This window comes from Rhincodon typus, chromosome 2 (assembly GCF_021869965.1).
Source record: "Rhincodon typus isolate 14 chromosome 2, sRhiTyp1.1, whole genome shotgun sequence".
Classification (NCBI taxonomy): domain Eukaryota; kingdom Metazoa; phylum Chordata; class Chondrichthyes; order Orectolobiformes; family Rhincodontidae; genus Rhincodon; species Rhincodon typus.
Window position 1 is genome coordinate 78,044,024 of NC_063333.1, and position 20,876 is coordinate 78,064,899.

At 40.7% G+C, this 20,876-nt stretch overlaps 1 protein-coding gene across 4 annotated transcripts in view; it reads left to right on the forward strand.

The window, feature by feature from the left end:
- The first annotated feature begins 3,323 nt into the window (after positions 1-3,323).
- fam133b (family with sequence similarity 133 member B) overlaps positions 3,324-20,876 on the forward strand; it is a 39,452-nt gene continuing 21,899 nt past the window's right edge. For 2 of the 4 annotated variants that reach the window (XR_007263889.1, XR_007263888.1), the window contains exons 1-4: positions 3,324-3,488; positions 7,553-7,650; positions 14,891-14,969; positions 19,382-19,456. Coding sequence is in view for 2 of the 4 variants with exons in the window: in XM_020534974.2 (XP_020390563.1) it covers positions 3,465-3,488; positions 7,553-7,650; positions 14,891-14,969; positions 19,382-19,456 (276 nt within the window). In the remaining 2 variants the exon portion in view is untranslated. The remainder of the gene's footprint in view (positions 3,489-7,552; positions 7,651-14,890; positions 14,970-19,381; positions 19,457-20,876) is intronic. The other 2 variants (XM_020534974.2, XM_048606353.1) reach the window with 1 other exon arrangement.

The window sequence follows — 20,876 nt, forward strand, 5'->3', positions numbered from 1 at the left end:
GACATTTCGGGCCTAGACCCTTCATCAGAAATGAAGGGTCTAGACCCGAAACGTCAGCCTTCCTGCTCCTATGATGCTGCTTGGCCTGCTGTGTTCATCCAGCCCTACATCTTGTTATCTCAGATTCTCCAGCATCTGCAGTTCCTACTATCTCTGACGCAATGGGTAACTGCCCACCACACCAATTGTTTGCAGCTCTATGAATAAGAAGCTTGACAGCATCCAGGAAACAGCCTGACACCCGATCTGCCACTTTACTCATTCACTCACTCAACAGCAGATGCACTGTGGGACAAGATGCCCTGGAACAACTCACCCAGGCTCCTTCAACATCACATTCCAAACCTCAAACTTCAGTGCCCCAAGAAGAAATATAGCAGATGCGTGACAACAGCACCTGCAAGTTCCCCTTCAATCCACACACCATTCTGAAATGAAATTACACCCGGTCCTTTGGTGGCTTAAAATCCTGGCACTGCCTAACAAACTGTGCATGGACCTGTACCATAGATACAGCAGTTCAACGTTAGAAAACCACCACCTCACATTGCCTTGCCCATTCTGTAGTACTATTATCCAATGAAAGAATAAGAAAAGGTAGATCCCATGGTAGAGTGCAAATGTGGAGGGAACATAAAATTAGTCTTTTGCAACTATGCAGTGGTGTACTTCGCTTTGTCTACAAACATGGGTAATAGTGACAGTGTAAGTGATGACAAGTTTCTGGCACACAAGTTTATTTTCATCTGCAATACATGATTGAAACATTAGAAAACACCTTAATGTAATAGAAAGGATGTTAACTTATTCTATCACTTTGAGCAGTGATCTTAGTTATGGACTTTCCAAGATAGCTTTTCTTTCAGTTTGATGGCATCTGGAGTTCTCAACATTTCTGAGCACTCGACCCTTTTGGACACCTTTGTCAGCTTTTGCATTTTATCGGTTGACATACATGCATTGAAAATTTCAAAGTAATTAAGCATCTCTAAAGTGCACTAACTGTTGACTGGAATGCTGGAATTGTTAAACATTGGATGCTCTATTTAAGAAAGTTACAGTCTTCATTTTGGACAAATGAACTAAAACAGACCTGAATGCTTTCATTATTTGTATGTTATCCACGTGAATTTTGTGCACTGTTGGTAGATTCAGTAACACTCCAGCCTGAACTCGATTATGAACTTCAGCACACAGTCTAAACCGACCTTGCCTTGCCTGGAGATGGACACAAAACATTCACCTTTAAAAAGGTTTAAAAAGGGCAACAACTCAGCCTCTTGACCTCCATCAAACAGCATCAGCAAACAAAACATTATCCAGCCACTTATCCAATGACTTTTTGGAACTTGGAATTACGTGACGGTTTACTGTACTTCAAAAGCAATCCATTGGGTATCAGAGATAGTAAGGACTGCAGATGCTGGAGTCAGAGATAACAGTGTGTAGCTGGACCCTTAACAACTTCTCCTTTAACTCCTCCCACTTCATACAGACTAAGGAGATGACCATGGGAACCCACATGGGCCCAAGCAATGCCTGCCTACTTCATATGATACGTGGAACAGTCTCTTTTCTGCTGCTACATTGGCACTATCCCCCATGTTTTCCTCCGCTACATCGATGACTCTATCAGCACTGCCTCGTGCTCCCACAAGGAGCTTGAACAGTTCGTCAACTTTACTGACACCTTTCACCCCAACCTCAAATTCACCTGGACCATCTCCAATTCCTCCATCTCCTTCCTGGACCCCTCTGTCTCCACCTCTGGTGACCACCTCAAAATAGAGTCTATTTCAAGCCCACCGACTCCCACAGCTACCTAGACTACACTGCCTCTCACCCACCTTCCTGCAAGAATACAATCCCCTACTCCCAGTTCCTCTGCTGTGTCTGCTCCCAAGATGGGGCATTCTACTCCCAAACATCCCAGATCTCCTCTTATTTCAAGGACCGCAATTTTCCCCCTTCGGGGGTTGAAAATGCTCTCAACCACATTTTTTGCGTTTCCCACACCTCTGCCCTCACATCTCTTCCCCCCAAAAAAAAAAGCACAGACAGAATCCCCCTTGTCCTCACATGTCACCCCACCAACCTCCGTATCCAACAGAGATAGTAGGTCTAGGCCCGAAACGTCAGCTTTCCTGCTTCTCTGATGCTGTTTGGCCTGCTGTGTTCATCCAGCTCTACACCTTATTATCTCCATATCCAACATATCATTCTCCACCACTTCTGCCACCTACAATCCGACCCCACCCCTTTCGTAGGGACCGCGTTCTCCATGACTCCCTCATTTGCTCCACAGTCCCCACTAACCTCAGCACCTTTCCCTGCAACCACAGGAAGTGCTACACCTCCACCCTCACCTCCATTCAAAGCACCAAACAAACCTTCCACATCAGACAGAGGTTCACCTGCACATCTGTCAACATGGTCTATTGCATCCGCTGCTCCCGATGTGGCCTCCTCCACATCGGTGAGAACAATCGGAGGCTCAGAGACTGCTTTGTAGAGCACCTGTGCTCTGTTCACAACAAAAAACATCTTCCAGTTGCAAACCATTTCAACTCCCACTCCCACTCCCACAGTGACATGTCCATCTTGGGCCTCCTCCAGTGTCACAACGATGCCACCTGGAAACTGGAGGATCAGCACCTCATATTCTGCCTCGGCAGCCTACAGCCCAATGGCCTAAATGTGGATTTACCAGTTTCAAAATCTCCCCACCCCTAGCCTCATCCAATGACCAACCTTCCCTCTCATCCCCGCCTCCTTGACCTGACACAACCTGTTCTCTTCTCTCCCACCTATCCACCCCGCCCACCTCACTGACCAATCCCCACCACTGCCAACCTGCACTCACCTGTCACCATCCCACCCACCACCCATCTATTTATTTCAGAGCTCCCCTCCCCCTCTCCATTTCTGAAGAAGGGTCCCGACCCGAAACGTCAACTTTCCTGCTCCTCTGAGGCTGCTTGGCCTGATGTGTTCCTCCAGCTCCACGCTGTGTTATCCCATCGGGTATTGAGCGTTTGGGTGGCAAAAGGATGCGATCGATACTACAGCATCGCAGCCCCAAATCATAAAATCTCCCGAATATATTTGTTCAAGCGGCACTTTGAGTAAATTTCATAATAAAATAAACAACCAAGACAACTAATTCTTCAGAAAAAGTTACTGTTTTTATCCGAACCCAAGCACCGAAAAGATTGTTTATTTTCGTAGACGAGGTTAGATGGAGACTTTCCCTCCGGGTCCGACCCCGACACAAAGCGCAATATGACTGTCCAGACACCGGAAGTGACGGTAGAAACGGGTGAACTACACTGCGCATGTCCTCCATCGCTGCGCCGTCACCTCCGGCTGCAGTGGGCCGCGCTGCGCAGGCGCGAGGGGTGCCGGTTTCAGCGGAGGACCGTGTCGGGCTCGACTTGTGAACTGCGGCCCGGGGCCCCGGAAACATGGGGAAGCGGGATAACCGAGTGGTGAGTACGGGCCTTGCGGTCTAAACCCGTTTCCAGGTCTCTAATTATCTGGCTCTGTGAGGTCCGCTGACGCCCCTCCATTGGGGTTCGATGCGCTTTAAGCACCTCCAGCGGCTGATGTTTCTAATGCGGCGCAGGAAACGATGATCTTTGGGGGTTGGTTAGCTGCTTTATGTTTCGCATCCCAGGTTGCTAAAGGAAGCGAAGGTGTTGGTAACGGAAGGGCTTTCCGTAATCTTCCCACAGAATAGGGGAAGAGGGGAGGGGTGGTGTGCAGTTGTCGGATAACTGGAAAATGACAAATGTGACAGTCTTATCCGAGAAGGGATCTGAAGATATTGCCGGTAGTGATGGACTGATTAGTTTAACACCCGGTGGTGGGTAAGGTTTTTGCAACCATAATTGGAGAATTAAAAATCAACAGGTACTTGAAGAGATTTGTGTTAATTTAGGAGAGCCAACGCGGATTTATAAAAGTCATAGTTTGATTGAATTGAATTTTTGAGGTAACAGAAAAGTTTGAAAAGAAAGAGTTGGATGTTGTCAGTATGGACTTGAAATACATAGAATATAGAATCTATACAGTGTGGAAGCAGGCCCTTCGGCCCAACACGTCCACACCAACCCTCAGAGCATCCCATCCACTGTAACTCACCTAATCTACACATCCCTGAACATTACTGGGTAATTTAGCATGGCCAATCCACCTAGCCTGCACATCTTTGGACTGTGGGAGGAAACTGGAGCACCCAGAGGAAACCCACGCAGACACGGGGAGAATGTGCAAACTCCACACAGTCACCCAAGGCTGTAATCGAACCCGGATTCCTGGCACAGTGAGGCAACAGTGCTAACCACTGAGCCACCATATGTTTGACAAAGACCTATATAAAATGAACTGATCAATAATATTCAGACTCACAGAATAATATGTGGATAATAGTACAGAAACAGTGCATTGTGGTAAATTACAAGCACAAACAAAAACAAATTGCTGGAAAAGCTCATAGGCCTGGAAACATCTGTGGAGAAAAATTAGAGTTAATGTTTTTGGGTCCAGTGACCCTTCCTCAGACCCTATTGTTGTGGTAAATTGTTGCTTTACAGTCTAGCAGAAGGTATGACAGTGGTGTGTCTCCTGGCTCAATGCTAGGACCTGTGACGACTTTGATAAATTCATATGCGTTGTAGTACGGAGTAAAATTCCAAGATTTATCCAATGTTCCCAAACTTGGACGTGTGACTATCCCTGGGGATCATACCAATTAACTGAAGCAGAGCATAGGTGGTCTCAAAAATAGGCAGACAAGTGACAGGTGGAATTTTGTAAAGCAAAGAGTGAAATTTTGACAGAATATATGGAGAGGCGGTAGTTCTCAATGGTGTGCAAGACGGGAGGCTCCATCTGCATGGGTCTTTGAAGATAGCGGGTCATATTGTGTGAATATTTGGCAAAGAATATGGATCTTTCACTTCTCAAGTGGCGATATTAAGTGCAGAAGCAGGGAAGTTACGCTGCTAAAACCTATTAGGCCATTCAGGCTTGGATTGGTAAGTGATGAATGACATTCATGTGACTGAAGTGCCAGATAGCAACTATGCCCACCAAGAGAGAATGTAACCGTCTCTGTTTGAGACTCAAAAGCATTGCCATTGCTGAATTATCCAGGCTTTGATATTCTAGGAGTTACCACTGGGCATAGACCTAACTGAAGCACCCAGTCATATAAATATTGTGGCTCCGAGAGAAGGTCTGAAGATAATTCTTTGGAAAATTATTCACTTCCTGACTTCTCAAAGCCTATGCCACATCTTCAAGGTACAATTCAGGAGTGTGAGAGAGTGCAGTAAGTTCCCCATTAACCAGTAGCTGGTTAACTGCAATTCTCGTGCAGCCAGCTATTGACAAGAGTTTCTCTCTGTTTGTCTCGCACCCACCACCACCACCACTTTTTGATCAAACCTCGCTGATGGTAATTATCAGCAGTCCTAACCAAAACCAGCACAGTCATATTGCATGTGTGTGCTTGATACAAAGGTTTATTGTACTTTCCACTTTCCTGGCGAACTTCTTTATCATATTGAAGACTTTGAGTCATACAGCGCAGAAACAGACCCTTCGGTCCAACCAGCCAATGCCGAACATAATCTCAATCTAAACTAGTCCCACCTGCCTGCTCCTGGCCCATATCTTTCCAAACTTTGCCTATTCAGGTATCTATCCAAATGTCTTTTAAATGTTGTAATTGCACCCACATACACCACTTCTGTAGGAAGTTCATTCCGCACACGAGCCACCCTCTGTTAAAAAAAAAAAAAGAAGTCTCGTTTTTTTTAAATCTCTCTCCTCTCACCTTAAAAATATGCTCCCTGGTCTTGAATTCCCCCATTCTAGGAAAAAGACACCTGTTATTCACCTTATCTTATGCCCCTCATGAGGTTACCCCTCAACCTCCTACACTCCAGTTTTTTAAAAAAAAGTCCCAGTCTATCAAGCCTCTCCTTACAATTCAAACCATCAATTCCCAGCCACATCCTGGTAAATCCTTTCTGAACCCTCTCTAGCTTAATAATATCCTTCCTATAACAAGGTGACCAGAATTCAACACAATACTCCAGAAGAGGCTTATTAATCACTGATTGTATAAAAGTATCCAAAATGGATGTATTTGGTCACAAAACATGCCCTCGATTGATATCCCATTCACCAAATAAATGTTCATTTCTTTCACCAGCATCTCGTGGCAGCAGTGTGTACCATCTACTATGAAGCAGCTTGGAAAACTTCTTTCAACAGTATTTTCCTAACCCGTAGTTACTACCGCCTACGCTCACAAAAGCTACAGGTGTATGAGAACACTGCCCCTCCTCCCCTTACCCAATTCACATTACCGTGACTTGAAACTGTATTACTGTTCATTTGTATTACTGATCAAAATCCTGGACATCCCTCCCTGAAACACACTGAGTATTCCTACTTCACATCGAGTCTAGCAGTTCTGTAAGCCAGCTCACCACCACCTTCTCATGGGTAATTAAGAATGGTCAGTAAATGCTGGTCTTGCCAGCACCCCCTCATCCAAAGAAAAAATGAAGAGAAAACAAAATTCCTGTTTCAAGTCCAACGTTGAATGACTTGTATTTTGAGTGACCCGAATGCTGGTCTGCGACGGTGTCTAGCTACATCATTATCCCTTATCTTCAACACTCACCCATCACTACAGATCTTTAATTTTCCCTATATTTACTGACGCATCATGTACGTGGATCATTGTGGCCATTGTCTCGAACCACAACTGTCCTGATGTGCTGTGGTCATGTAAAACGACTGTGGCAACTAAGAATGAATCTGGTCGCTGAGTACATACAAAGGGATATGCCAACAACTACCATTCAGAGATTTGGCCCTTCTTTAAACTATTGGACCATGTGCATTGCTGCTTGTTTTTCTATAACACTTTGATTCACCTTAATGTTCTCATCATTGGTATATGTTGTGTATTACAGAGACACATGCACCACTAATGATCACACAACATTACAGTAAGAAATGCTAGAATTTAGTCCACAACTATGAAGGAAAGGGTACCTTGCAGCTCACTGCTCTATTACTATTGAAGGAAACACGAGTAACTGTAATTGAGATTGCTTAGATCAATTTTTCTGAAATTGCAAGAAACAAATTTAAAGCAAACAGATACTTGTGAATCTTGCCATTCTAGCTGCAGATGAATCCCAGACCTGTCACTATCACTGGTGACTCTCTGGAGCAGATGGGTAAACCTATTCTAAAAGTCTTAATGTTTCCAATGGAATTCTTCTTCTTTATTGACACTATTGCTTAAATAATCTTTTTCCTATGAGAGGCAAACCTGAAAGGTAAGTGGATTATAAAAATGCCTCTTTAAACACTAAGCCATCAGCATAAATAAATAGTCATAGAGTCATCTCGTTTTGAATAACCAAATGGCTTGGCAATAGCTTTGTTTTGCTAGTTAATAGTTACAAAGACAAATATTTACAAATTCTTGGTGCCATTGTCTAAGTCTTTCTCACATTTTTAGGCCTTTGTTAATCCAGTGGCTCTTGCAAGAGCTCGAGGCCCTGCACCGTCTTCAGGACCTTCAATACAAGATTACTTGAGTCGGCCAAGACCTACTTGGTAAGAAGGATAGGAATTAATTCCACTTTTTCATTATTTGAATTTTGTCTTACATTTTTTTGTTGTCTTGCGGAGTGATCAGTTTATGATGCTCTTGATCACCTTGCAATGCTTCAATATCAAAGGAACATAAGAGCAGATCATGAAGTCATAGCTATTTGTCCAGAAACTTGTCAAACTGTTAACGTACTTTTGTTATCAAATATTTATTTTTAAAATTTGTAAACTTATCCATTGATTTGCAACATAGTGCTAAAAGTTTTAAATTATTCCTGAATCATAAATTATTTGCAATAAGAAAACAAAATTGATTCTGGCTTAACCTTTCTTGCAGTCGTTCTGTCTTTCTAAAATGGATACTTGGTCTTTACAGCTGAATGCATTGACTTTCATCATGTAATGCTAAGCAACTTCATTGTGAATTCCACATCATACCACATGGGGACACTGTGCACCTAAGGAACTGCTGCTAGAATTGTTCATTTGTTCCATTATAACTTGTGTTGTTAAATATGTAAAAACCTTGCCTGATTTACATCAGCCATTTGCTGTTTCAATGTGTCATACGCATTTTTTTGGTAAGCATCCTTGATTTTTAAAGGCAGTGATGACTTTGCACTGTATTTTGAGTTATTGTCATTTAGCTAATGTATCTGCTACTGTGCAGAGGGGAAAGAATTGGGGCTGTGGTTTTTTACTTGGTGTGATGATTGTGATATATCTTTAATATTGGTGGAGAGTGCATGTAGCATGAAGACTCTTACCAGGATCCATGCCAGTTCCTGAGATGAAGGCAATCAAATAAGTGAGACATAAAGTTAACATTATAAATTGGAGAGTTGGGAATGTCAAATTTGAATTCCATAATTTTGTGCTTATTCATCGTACCTGTTATCATTTTAAGATTTTTTTACCCAATCTGTGAAAGATTGTGGAATGTTTGTGGTCTAGAGTTAAAGTCCAAAGGCCACTTCATTCAAAGTGCACCCTTTATTGAAAATAGAAGTCGATCTGAAAAATATTGCAGGATATTTACAACTGCAAACCCATCACTTTTTTTCTGTCCTGCTTTCCCAGATTTAACAGCTCTTGGTGGTCTGAAAACTAACTTATCCTATTCATTTGCTGTGGAACTAACCGAGAAGTAAAGGAATTACAGCCCAAGCACAAAACCCATTTATTCCTTCAAGCCTGCTTTGCCATTCAAAGTGATCACAACTGTTGAGACTCAGCTTCACTGTCTTATCCCCACATCCCTGAATATATTTATTCAACTAAACAATTGATCTTGGACCTTTTTTGGTACCAACTGCTGTTTGTAGAAGAGTGTTCCAACTTTTTCTTATGCTATATGGAAAAGTGTACTCTAATTCCACTCCTGAAATTTCTGGCTTTTTTTTAGTTTATGCCTCCAATACTAGATTACTACAATGATATAGTTTCTCTTATCTATCTCTATATACTTCTTTTAATATCTTGAAGCCTGCAATCATACTATCTCTTCACCTTCTAACTTCCTGAGCATAGAACCAGAATTTGTGTAATCATGCCTTGTAATTTTGCCCTTGGAGTCCAGAAATCATCTCGCTATAACTAACAGCACTTAGTACTGTGAAGAGACTGAGTCCTTTCAGGGTTTTTGTGCCAGAAAGAAATCACATTCTTTAACTTGTTTAAAAGTATCACTAGCATTGCATCATCTGTAAAGAGATGCATATTTTAAGTAATGGTGTAGACTTTTCTTCCCATTTTATCTAATAGCAATCTATACTCTTTTAGATGCTTTGTTGCAGAGGGATCCGGGTGTCTAAGAATGAGTCGCAGAAAGCTAGTATGCGAATACAGCAGGTAATACCCCCCAGAGTTCTGAAAGAGATGGCTGAAGAAATAGTGGAGGCATTCGTGGTAATCTTTCAGGAATCACTGGAGTCAGGGAGAGTCCCAGAGGACTGGAAAATTGCTAATGTAACCCCCTGTTTAAGAAGGGAGTAAGGCAAAAGCTGATTGCCTGACTGATTCTTTGATAAGATTTTGGAGTCCGTTGTGAAAGATAAGATTTCTGAATACTTGGAAGTGCATGGTAAAATAGGGCAAAGTCAGCATGGGATCATCAAGGGGAGGTCATGCCTAACAAATCTGTTAGAATTTTTTGAGGAGATAACTAGCAGGTTAGACCAAGGAGAGCCAATGGATGTTATCTACCTGGACCTCCAGAAGCCCTTTAACAAGGTGCCACACAGGAGCCTGCTGAGTAAGATAAGTTAGAGGCAAGGTGCTAGCATCGATAGAAGATTGGCTGTCTGGCAGAAAGCAGAGAGTGGGGATGAAAGGGTCTTTCTCAGGATGACAGCCGGTCTCAACTGGTGTTCCACAAGGGTAAGTGTTGTGATCACAACTTTTCACTTTACACATTAATGATCTAGATGAAGGAACTGAGGGCATTCTGGCTAAGTTTACAGATGATATAAAAATAGGTAGTATTAAGGAGGCAAGGAGGCTGTAGAAGGATTTAGTTAGGTTTAGAAGAGTGTACAAAGAAGTGGCAGATGGAATACAACATGGGAAAGTCTGAAGTCATGCACTTGGGTAGAAAGAAAAGAGGCATGGACTATTTTCTAAATTGGGAGAAAATTCACAAATCTAAAGCGCAAAGGGACTTGGGTGATCTAGTCCAGGATTCTCTCAAGGTAAACTTGCAAGTTGAGTCGGTAGTTAGTAAAGCAAATGCGATGTTGGCATTTATTTTGAAAGGACTAGAGTATAAAAGCATGGATGTACTTCTGAGACTTTTATAAAGCTCTGGTCAGACCACATTTTGAGTATTGTGAGCAATTTTGGACCCCATACCTCAGGAAGGATGTACTGGCCCTGGAGCGGGTCCGGAGGAAATTCACGAGAATGATCCCAGGAATGAAAAGCTTAACATGTGAGGAACATTTGAGCACTCTGGGCCCATACTTGATGGAATTTAGAAGGATGAGGGGGTATCTAATTGAAACTTACAGAATACTGAATTGCTTGAGCAGAGTGGACTTTGGGAAGATGTTTCCATTGGTAGGCAAGAATAGGACCCAAGGGCACAGCCTTCAAGTAAAGAGAAGACCTTTTAGAATGGAAGTAAGGAGAAACTTCTTCAGCCAGAGTGTGAATCTATGGAATTCATTACTACAGAAGGCTGGGGAGGCAAGGTTATTGGGTATATTTAAGACAGAGCGAGAGAGAAAGAGGTTCTCGATTGTCAAGCGGATGAAGGGTTACGGGGAGAATGGGGTTGAGAAACTTATCAGCCATGATTGAATGGCGGAACAGACTTAATGGGCGAAATGGCCTAATTTCTGCTCCTGTGTCTTATGGTAATGGGGTTGGGGGGTGCAAATTAAATTTTGGGATTTATTGCTACAGGAATTAAGTAAAAATTAGAAAAGTGTTGTTGCAACTGTACAAGGCAACGGTGAGATTGCATCTGGAGTGCTACTTAGTTTTGATCCCCTTACTTGTGGATGGATGTAATTGCATGGAGACCATTCAGAGAAAGTTCACTAGATTAATTCCAGAGATGAAAGGCTTATCTTATGAGGAGAGATTGAGCAGTTTAGGCTTATACTTGCTAGAGTTTCAAAGGATGGAAGGAAATCTAATTTGAAATATATAAGATACTAGAGGGAATTGACAAGATAGATGTAAAGTAGATGTCTTCCTTTGTGGGGCATCTAGAATAAGAGTCCATTCTTTTAGGCTAAAGGGTGGCAGATTTAAAACAGATGAGGAGGACTTACATTCTCGAAGGACTGTGAATCTGTGGAATTTGCTGTCCGTGTGTGCAGCAGACACAGGAACAAAAAATAGATTTAAGGGAGAGATTGATTTTTAATTAGTTATTTGTTAAAGGGTTATAGGTGTGGGCAGGAACTTGGAGTTGAGGCCAAGATGAGATCAATCATGATCGTATCAAATGGCAGAGCAGTCTCAAGAGCATGCATTCTTGAACAGTTATACGTTGTGACTCTTGATTTTGTTCATTATTTTCAAATCACTGTTATCTATGTTTGCCCTATTTTTATGAACGTTACAGCCCACCTAAAATTGATCTGCATCTATGACACAAGACTTATTTCTCCACTTCCATGAGCATGCAAATTTAGTGCTCTACATTTCTAAATTTCTTTTATATAGGATATTTCCATCCAATGTTTCCCCTCAAGCACCTCATTTTTTATTTTGGAGTATCAACAATCTGCAAGAGAAACATCCCAACCGTGTCAACAGCTAACCTTATGGCATGCTCCTCCTGCAAGGATGACTGGATAGCAATCGAGATTCCAATTGCTTCTTTCACACACCCTCTCTTTGGACAAATGAGCCAACTTTAATATGTCTACCTGTTGTCAGCTGATGTAGCATCACTGTGACTTGGACAAGAAGCCTTCCTGTCTCTGTGCCTGAGCTATTCAATTCATGAAATTGCTGAGCCATCAGCAAAACATTGTTTTTACAATACAATGAAGTGACTCTTGGAATATCAACTCAACTTGGAAGAAATATTTATGGCTAACATTGGAGTATTCACTGTGCTCTGATACATCATGCCTCATGTGACCTACACAGCAATTATAAATGACACTATTTCCATTTTTCAGATTCCAGACATTTTTTATTCACTCATGGGATGTGGGAATCACTGGATGGCTGACATTTATTGTCCGACCCTAGTTGCCCTTGAGAAGGTGGTAGTGAACTGCCATGTTGAACCTTCATTTGATAAGCTAAAAGGAATTTTTATTTGAAAGATAATTTTGGCACCTCCCCTCTCTTAAATTAGCATGACTTTGATTGCTGCCATGTGTACACATCCAAAGTAAAAACAAAGTGCTGGAGACACTCAGCAGGTCCTGTAATGTCTGTGGAGAGAGATATAGCATTAACATTTTGAGTCTAATATGACTTCTTCGGAACCCAAAGTTCCCAGGTTCCAAAAAAGAGTCATATTGGATTTGGAATATTCTTTGTTTCTCTCTCCACAGATACTGCCAGACTTGAAGTTCCTCCGCAACTTTATTATTTTGGATCATCAGTGTGTGCAGTACTTTGCTTTTATTTACATATCCAGAAATTGCTTTTCAGTTGACGCACAAAATTCTAATTCGATCTATTTTCAGGCCAGATTAATCATCAATGATATGACAATGAGAAATTGAAAGAAGTTAGTATAATTTAAGAGTAAGTACTCCAAATTAATCATGTGAATGTTGGTAAATTCCCTGAACGGATGAGCTGCATCCCAGAGGATTGAATGAGGTGGCTGCAGGGATAGTGGATGCATTGGAAGTCCATGGTAGTTCATGTCTATATAGATTCTGGAAATATTCCTGCAAATTGGAAAGAAACAAATACATCCCACTATTTAAGTGAGAGAGAAAGTAAACAGAACCAAAAACCTATTTATTTTCTAACATTTTGATGGGTGACTTTGGTATCAATTGTAAAAGATGTAATAACTGGACAAAAAATGTATGTTTGGGCAGAGTCCACATAGATTTACCAAAGGGAAATCATGTTTGACAAACCTGTTGTGCTTGAAGGTGCTACTTGTCGCTTAGATAAAGGAGAACTAATGGCTGTGATGTAGCTGGATTTCAGAAGGCTCCGAATGAGGACCCAAACAGGAGCTTAGTAAACAAAATGAGAGCATGTAGGATGGGGGAGGATATGGTGTGGTAGATTGAGAGTAGGAATAAATGGATCATTCTTAGGATGGTAAACTGTTACTAGTGTAACAGTCAGGGCTTGACCGCAACTGTTAATAATCTATAGAAATGATTTGGATGTGGGGACCTGTGCGCTGTTGTGGTAAAGACTATGAGAAATAGGTACATAAGTAGGCCATTGGGCCCCTTGAACCTGCTCCACCATTCAAAATGATCACAGTTGATCCGTCATTCTGTGCATCCACTTTCCTGCCCTTTCCCCATAATTTTTGATCAAGAATCTATCTATCTCCACTTCAGATATACATAAAGATTCTGTGTCTGCAGCTCTCTAAGGTAAAGAGTTCCAAAGACGCTCAAACCTCAGATGAAATTCCTCCTCAGTCTTAAATTGGCACCTCTTCATTCTGAGACTACGCTCTGTGGTCCTAGAAACTCCCATGAGGGGGAACATCCTGTCAGCATTGGCCCTGTCAAGCCCTTAAGAATCCTGTATGTTTCAATCAGATCATCTCTCATTCTTCTAAATTCCAATGAGTAGATCCCTCCATTACCAAGGATCATCCGAGTTTACCATCTCTGAACTGCCTCCAATGAAACGTGTATTGAGGTACAGTGAAAATTGGTCTTACATGCTTTACAGGCAGATCGCATCAGGTTAACAAAACAAAGTGCAGGATACAATGTTACAGCTGCCAAGAAGGTGCTAAGAGATCAACGTTAACTTTAAGGGGTCCATTCAAAAGTTTGATAACAGCGGGAAAGAAGCTGTTCTTGAATCTGTTCATATGTGTATACAAACTTTTGTGTCTTCTACCCTCTGATATGTTGGATTAGAAAAGATGTGTCCTCTTGTGGGAAAACCTAAAGTTAGGGATCACTATTTAAAATTAAAGGGTTGCCCATTTAAGACAGATGCAATTCCTTTCTCAGTCTTTAGAACACACTTCCTGAAAAGGCAGTAACAGCAAAATCTTTGGACATTTTTAATACAGACTTAAATTCTCGATAAACGGCGATGTGAGGCTGTCTGGGTGGGTGGGAGGGAATGTAGAGTAATCAGATCTGCTGTGATCTTATTGAACAGCAGAGTAATCTCAAGGGTCAGTTCCTTCTAATTCATGTGTTCATATGTTGGGTAATCTTTGCTATTTGTGTAGAAAATACCTAATTCAGATGTGCTGTTTTATCAGGTCCTGAGTAACTGTATTGCTGCAGCAGAATTGGATAAAACAAATTGCATAACTAACAATTTTCATATTTATTGCAGTTAAATTATAAACCTGCCCAACATTTTCCTGGGATGGCAGTAATTGGAGTTTGTGTGCTTTAGTTAGAATGCTTACACTTCTGTTTCTCCATTTGGTTGTACGTAAGCATTGCATAATGCGACCTGCCCTCTATGAAGGTGCTAAATCTAAAGAAAGTGCTCTGATTCTCAATGATTTAATATAAATATTTGTTGGCATTGCTTTTGAAAGTGTCTGTATGTGATCAATGAAATAAGATTCATGATCTGTTTTGTATTCTTCCAGGGAAGAATTAAAAGAGCAGCTTGAGAAGAAAAAGAAAGGCTCAAAAGCTCTTGCAGATTTTGAAGAGAAAATGAATGAGGTTTGTTACACTTTATGACTTTATAGCAAGTAAAATAGCCTGCTGATAATTGAGCAGTTTTGTTTTGCACAATTTTAAATTCATTCGTTTTCATTACAGGTTTTGCATTCCCTGACAGGTTAATGTTGTGGAGAATTTATTATTATGAATAGTTTGTCTAGTATATGTTCAGTTTGTTATGTGCATGTTATTGAAAGCTCAATACAAATACGTGCAGTTTTTTTTGTACTTGCAAGTGGTGCTGTAAATGATTTTCAGTGTATGAGTCAATGTATATAAGACAAAATTGATGAAGTTTTGTATTGATCATAAATCGCATGGCATCAGGTTATAGTCCAACAGGTTTATTTGAAAACCCAAGCTTTTGGAGCCTACTCCTCCTCCAGGTGTTAGTGAGAGAGGTAGTATCAGACACAGAATTTATAAGTAAAAGATCAAAGGGCCTCACACCACTGATGAAGATGTATTAAGCAAATAGAAGATGCTGTTAAATTTTTAATCAGTTGGAAAGTTTTAATTGATTGATATACATATATATATAAATCCCTGAATTCCTTTTAAGTCACACTCCTAAGAGAACTAAATGTTTTATCAGTGTAAAGAAGAGGTGACATTTTAGGTCCAACAATGCATGTTAGGTGTGAGGCCTTGTTTGGAATCTGTTTGTGTTTTTGGTTCGGAATTAAACTGGTTTTGTTTCTAAAATGGGAAATATAAGACGCCACATTAACTGTCTACACATTTTATGCTTTTTGAACAAAATAGAATGTATCTGCAAATACAAATTCACCCTATAGATTCTCGTGTGTGTGTGTGTGTGTGTGTGTGTGTGTGTGTGTGTGTGTGGGAGGGGAGAGAGAGAAAGTGTGGGCATGTGGGGGAGAGTGTGGGCGCGAAAGTATGCAGAGTGTGATTATGGTCATCTATAGTGCAACATGAACCCAAGATCCCGGTTGAGGCCATCCTCATGGGTACCGAACTTGGCTATCAGCTTCTGCTCGGCGACTCTGCGTTGTTGTGTATCCCGAAGTCGGCCTTGGAGAACCGTTACCCGAAAATTTGAGGCCGAATGTCCTTGACTGCTGAAGTGTTCCCCTGCTGGGAGGGAGCATCCCTGTTCGGCGATTGTCGCGTGATGTCCACTCATCCATTGTCGTAGCATCTGCATGGTTTTTCCAATGTACCATCTATCAGGGCATCCTTGCCTGCAGCGTATGAGATAGACAACGTTGGCCGAGGCACATAAGTATCTGCTGTGCACATGGTGAGTGGTGTTCCCACATGTGATGGTAGTGTCCATGTCAGCAATCTGACACACCATGCAGAGGTTACCATGACAGCATTGAATAGTGTTGTGGTCGATGTTGTCTAGAAGGCTGGGTAGTTGGCTGCAAATAATAGTCTGTTTAAGGTTTGACGGTTGTTTGAAGGTGAAAAGTGGAGGCATGAGGGAGATGTTGGCAAGGTGTTCATTGTCGTTGATAATGTGTTGAAGGCTGCAAAGAACGTGGTGTCGTTTCTCCGCTCCCGGGAAGTGCTGGACAATGAAGGGTAGCTATCGGACGTATCCCGTGTCTGTCTTCTGAGGAGGTCCATTATAGTTTATGCACACCACTTGCTCACACAAACACACAGTCTGACTCACTCACTCACACTCGCACGCACACAGATCCTCTCTCAAGCGCACGCACCCTCGCGCACACTCACACACAGATATGAATCTATGGGGTGAATTTGTATTTGAGATACATTCTATTTTGATCAAAAAGCACACAATTTATAGACAGTCCGTCAATGTAGCGTCTTATAACTTCCAACTTTAGCAATAAAACCAGTCTGACTCCAAACCAAACACACAGATTCTAAACAAGGCCTCACACCTAACATGCATTCTGACCTAAATGTCACCTTTTCTTTACATTGATAAAATCTTTAGTTCTTTCAGGACAGTGACTTCAAAGGAATTCGGGGCTTTACATATGCATATTAATAAATTAAAAACTTCCAACTGATTAAAGATTTAACAGCATCTTAGGTTTGTTTAATATATACTCATACTCATCAGTGGTGTGACCGTTTGATCTTTTATTAATAAATTCTGTGTCTGATACTATCTCTCCCACTCACATCTGAAGGAAGAGTAAGGCTTCGAAAGCTTGTATTTTCAAATAAACCTGTTGGACTATAACCTGGTGTCGTGTGATCTCTGACCTGTCCACCCCACTCCAACACTAACAGCTCCACATTTTTGAGAACATCTTAAAAAATCCTGTGTCCTAGACACTCTGACTGCAGTTGTAAGCTACTGTCTCTCTAATGTTTCCTGCCACTGTTTAGACTTCCAAGGTCCGTGCATAGCAACCAATACATTGGCATGCCAACTGACATGCACATACCCTCCAAGTGGCATGTGTGGCCATGCAACTTAGAGGAAACATTGGTTGCAAGCTATCTCTATTGGATGGTGTTTTGAAATTTCAGGGTCTTAATTTACAAAAAAAATTTGTTAATTTGAAGTGTTCCTTCTGCAGTGTTTTTCCATTTGATCATATTTCTCTATCCCCTTAGATGTTTTATTAAATCCTCCTTTCACTTTCTTGATTTGCCTTCTCATAATAATCGGGTTAGCGGCCACAACTACTGCTTTCCTGTTCACCCATTATTGGAACTGAAGGTATAGTTGCTCTGAATCGGCTGCATTTTTAAATTTAGAATTTAGTTTTCATCTTGCATCTCATCAAAATTCTGCACCTATTATAATGCTTTCCAAAGTGTGATATTTCTGGTACTTTCTTGGCACTACTTCACTGCCAAACCACCTAACCCTCTCTCACCTCAATCTTCCATCTCAGTGTAATAGAACTGTCCTTTCATTTGAAATAATGCCATTTGCTTTCTGCTTTATGTAGTTTGAGTAAATATTATTGTTTCGTAACTTGGGTTCTAAAGTCAAGGAAAATTAATTTTAGTTCATCAGTTCTCTGAAGATCAGACTTGTTTTTGTTAAAGATTAAAAAATCATTTTGAACTTTGAGTACAAAACTGAAATCATGTTATTTCAGTTAAACGACCAGGCATGCCACCGCGAGAGAGCGTTGCTAATGTATTTATTGACTTGAGTTTTTTGCCCAAAAGAGAGGGAGAAATGGCGAGAAACAAGCTCATGCAGGAGTGGAAAAGACCCATTACTGTAAAACTGTTATTAACAGTCTTTAAGTAGACTTGGCTGAGGAGAAATCTGAATTGCTTAGAAGTCAGCAATAAGAAAGCTCCAGAAACAAAAGGTCACGCGTTCTTGGAGAGGAAGGCAAACTACAATGTTGCTGAAGGCAAGAATTTAGAGAACCCATGTTAATTAATAATAAGCTGAGTTAGCAGTTTATTTTAAGGGTCTATGGGATAAATAACTAAATCTAGCAAATGCGCATTAATTTGCTTTTAGGGAAAAAAAGGATTACAGTTCAACTTTGCGAATAGACCTTGCATAGATTTTGGCTCTGTTATAAGCCAAAAGCTTAGAAGTGTGAAAAAGTAGACCTAGATCATTTAAAGAGAAAGCTGTATGGATGGTCTACAGATTTCTTGATTCATTAAATGGATTCAATGTGTTATGTATAGCAAGAATGATTCTTGGTGATGTAGTACAGTTGTCCTAGCTAGCTTCATAATGTTGCTAAGGTTTTGTTTGGTGGTAATTGAATGTTAAGTTAATTTTCAATGCCAGAAAGATAGTTTGTCAGAAATTAAGTTCGTTCACACTTTTTTAAAAAAGCTTGACTTACTAGAATGGATAAACTCTAATTTTTCTAACTAACTTAATAGGTACCTGTCATGCAAGGACCCTGTACTCCAACCTCATTCAATTCTATGTTCAGTGCCAAGTTCCTCAGCAAGTAACTGTTAAAAGGAAGATTCTGGAGCAGCAAGGTAGCTCTAACATCAACTTTGAGTTCCCCATATGGAGTCACCAGAAGCTGCCAGCCGATTTACTTTATAATTAGTAAGCTCCAATAGCTTCAAATGAGGGCATTAACACACATACAATTTCTACCTTAGTATATTGCTGCATTATTATGAGAAATTCAACTTTGTGTGATATTCATCATCGTGCATACTGCTTCAACGAGGTTACAAAAATATAAGAGCACAGTGAATCTTGTCTTAAAAATATTTGCATGATGTGTGTCCAAATGACATTTGCAACAGGTTTCCACACTACTTCATTACTATTTTTCCATGAATCTAAAATATTCATGGCAGTGATGTCAGTGCAATGGGTAGGTAAAGCAAATAGTGTCGGAGATCTATTAAAATTGTTGGTAATATTGTAGTTCTGAATAGTAGTCTGTAGTTTAATAGAATGTAACAGTTGTCTAATTTTTTGACCCAATTATTTGTTTCACTATCTTTAGAAATGGAAAAGAGAGCTTGAGAAAAACAGAGAGAAGAAGCTTGGTGGAAGCGAAAGTTCATCCAAAAAGAGAGAGGTAAGACTGACTTAAATCAGTAAAAACCTGAGTATTGGGTGGGCTTAGTCATTTATGTTTTGTGTTTGCATCCAAAGCTAAGAATTAATTTGTCTTCTGCAAAATCCTAATGAAAATGAATCTGTGCAATCTCAGTTAAATTCCTAAATGTCATATATGCTTATTACAAAAATAGTCCAAAATTAAGGACTAAACTGAGAGTGAGAATGAAGGGTTTCTGCTCAAGAATAATTGTTCTTTGTGATAAAATGATAGTGAGATTTCTTTCAGAGTTAAGCTGAGTTGCACAATTAAGATGATTTAAAGCTTTACTATGAAATTTGTCATGTTCTATCCAACTTGAAGATGTTAGTCTGTTGTCTGATGCAGAGAAGTTCAATGCCCTAAAGCTGCTAAACACAAGTTTTCTTCAGAGTTCCCACATCTGAATTCATTTTGTTCTGCTTGCTTCTTTTTCTTCTCTTTCAATGCTTTCCACATCAAACCAAAGTCTTATCTTTTTGTGCCTCTACCAGGTGCATAATGTACAGAGTCTGATTAGCTTGTTTAGAGTTTTCAACTTAGTTACTCAGAAATTTGCTTAATTAAAATTTCTTATTGATGGAACATGCACATTCTTTGCCCTCCTAGGAGCTTTGGCAGATTGACACAATTAAATGAGAGAACTTCAAAGATGTGGAGGGATACTGTGGAGGCCAGCTATCTTCCTGCTATTTTCTTGAGTAGAACTACCCTTCCTGTTAGGTATTTTATACATGCATTTTTAGGTTGTGAACATTGCTAGCAAGGCCAACATTTCTTGCCTAACCTTAATTATCCTTAAGATGGTGATAAATTTTCATCTTGAATAGCTGAGTCCACTTGATGTAGGTACATCCACAATGCTGTTAGAGAGGAAGTCCCATGATTTTCACCCAGCAGTAGTGCAGGAGTAATGGTACAGTTCCAAGTCAGCATGGTGCCTGTCTTGAAGGAGAACTTGCAGGTGGCCATTTCCCCATGTGTCCTCTGCCACCTAAAAAAGAAAGGCAGCAGTCAAAGTTTTGGAAGGTGCTGTTGGAGAGGCCTTGGTGAATTAATGCAGTGCACTTCGGTACACACTTGCCACTGTACATCAGTGCAAGCAAATATTTAGGGTAGTGGCTGGGATGCAAACTCTACTGAGCTATTTTGCCTTGGATGGTGTTGGGTTTTTGAGTGTTGCTGCAGCTGCACACATCCAGGCAAGTGGGGAGTATTCCATCACATCCCTCAATTAGTCTTTGAATGTTGGACAAACATCAGGGAGTTAGAAAATGAGTGCTTCCCTCGGAACTCCTGTTGCAGCAACAGCATTTATGTGGCTGGTTCAGTTAAATTTCTAGTCAATGATAAATGTCCCAGAGTTCAGGATTCAGTGATGGTAATGCCATTGAATGTC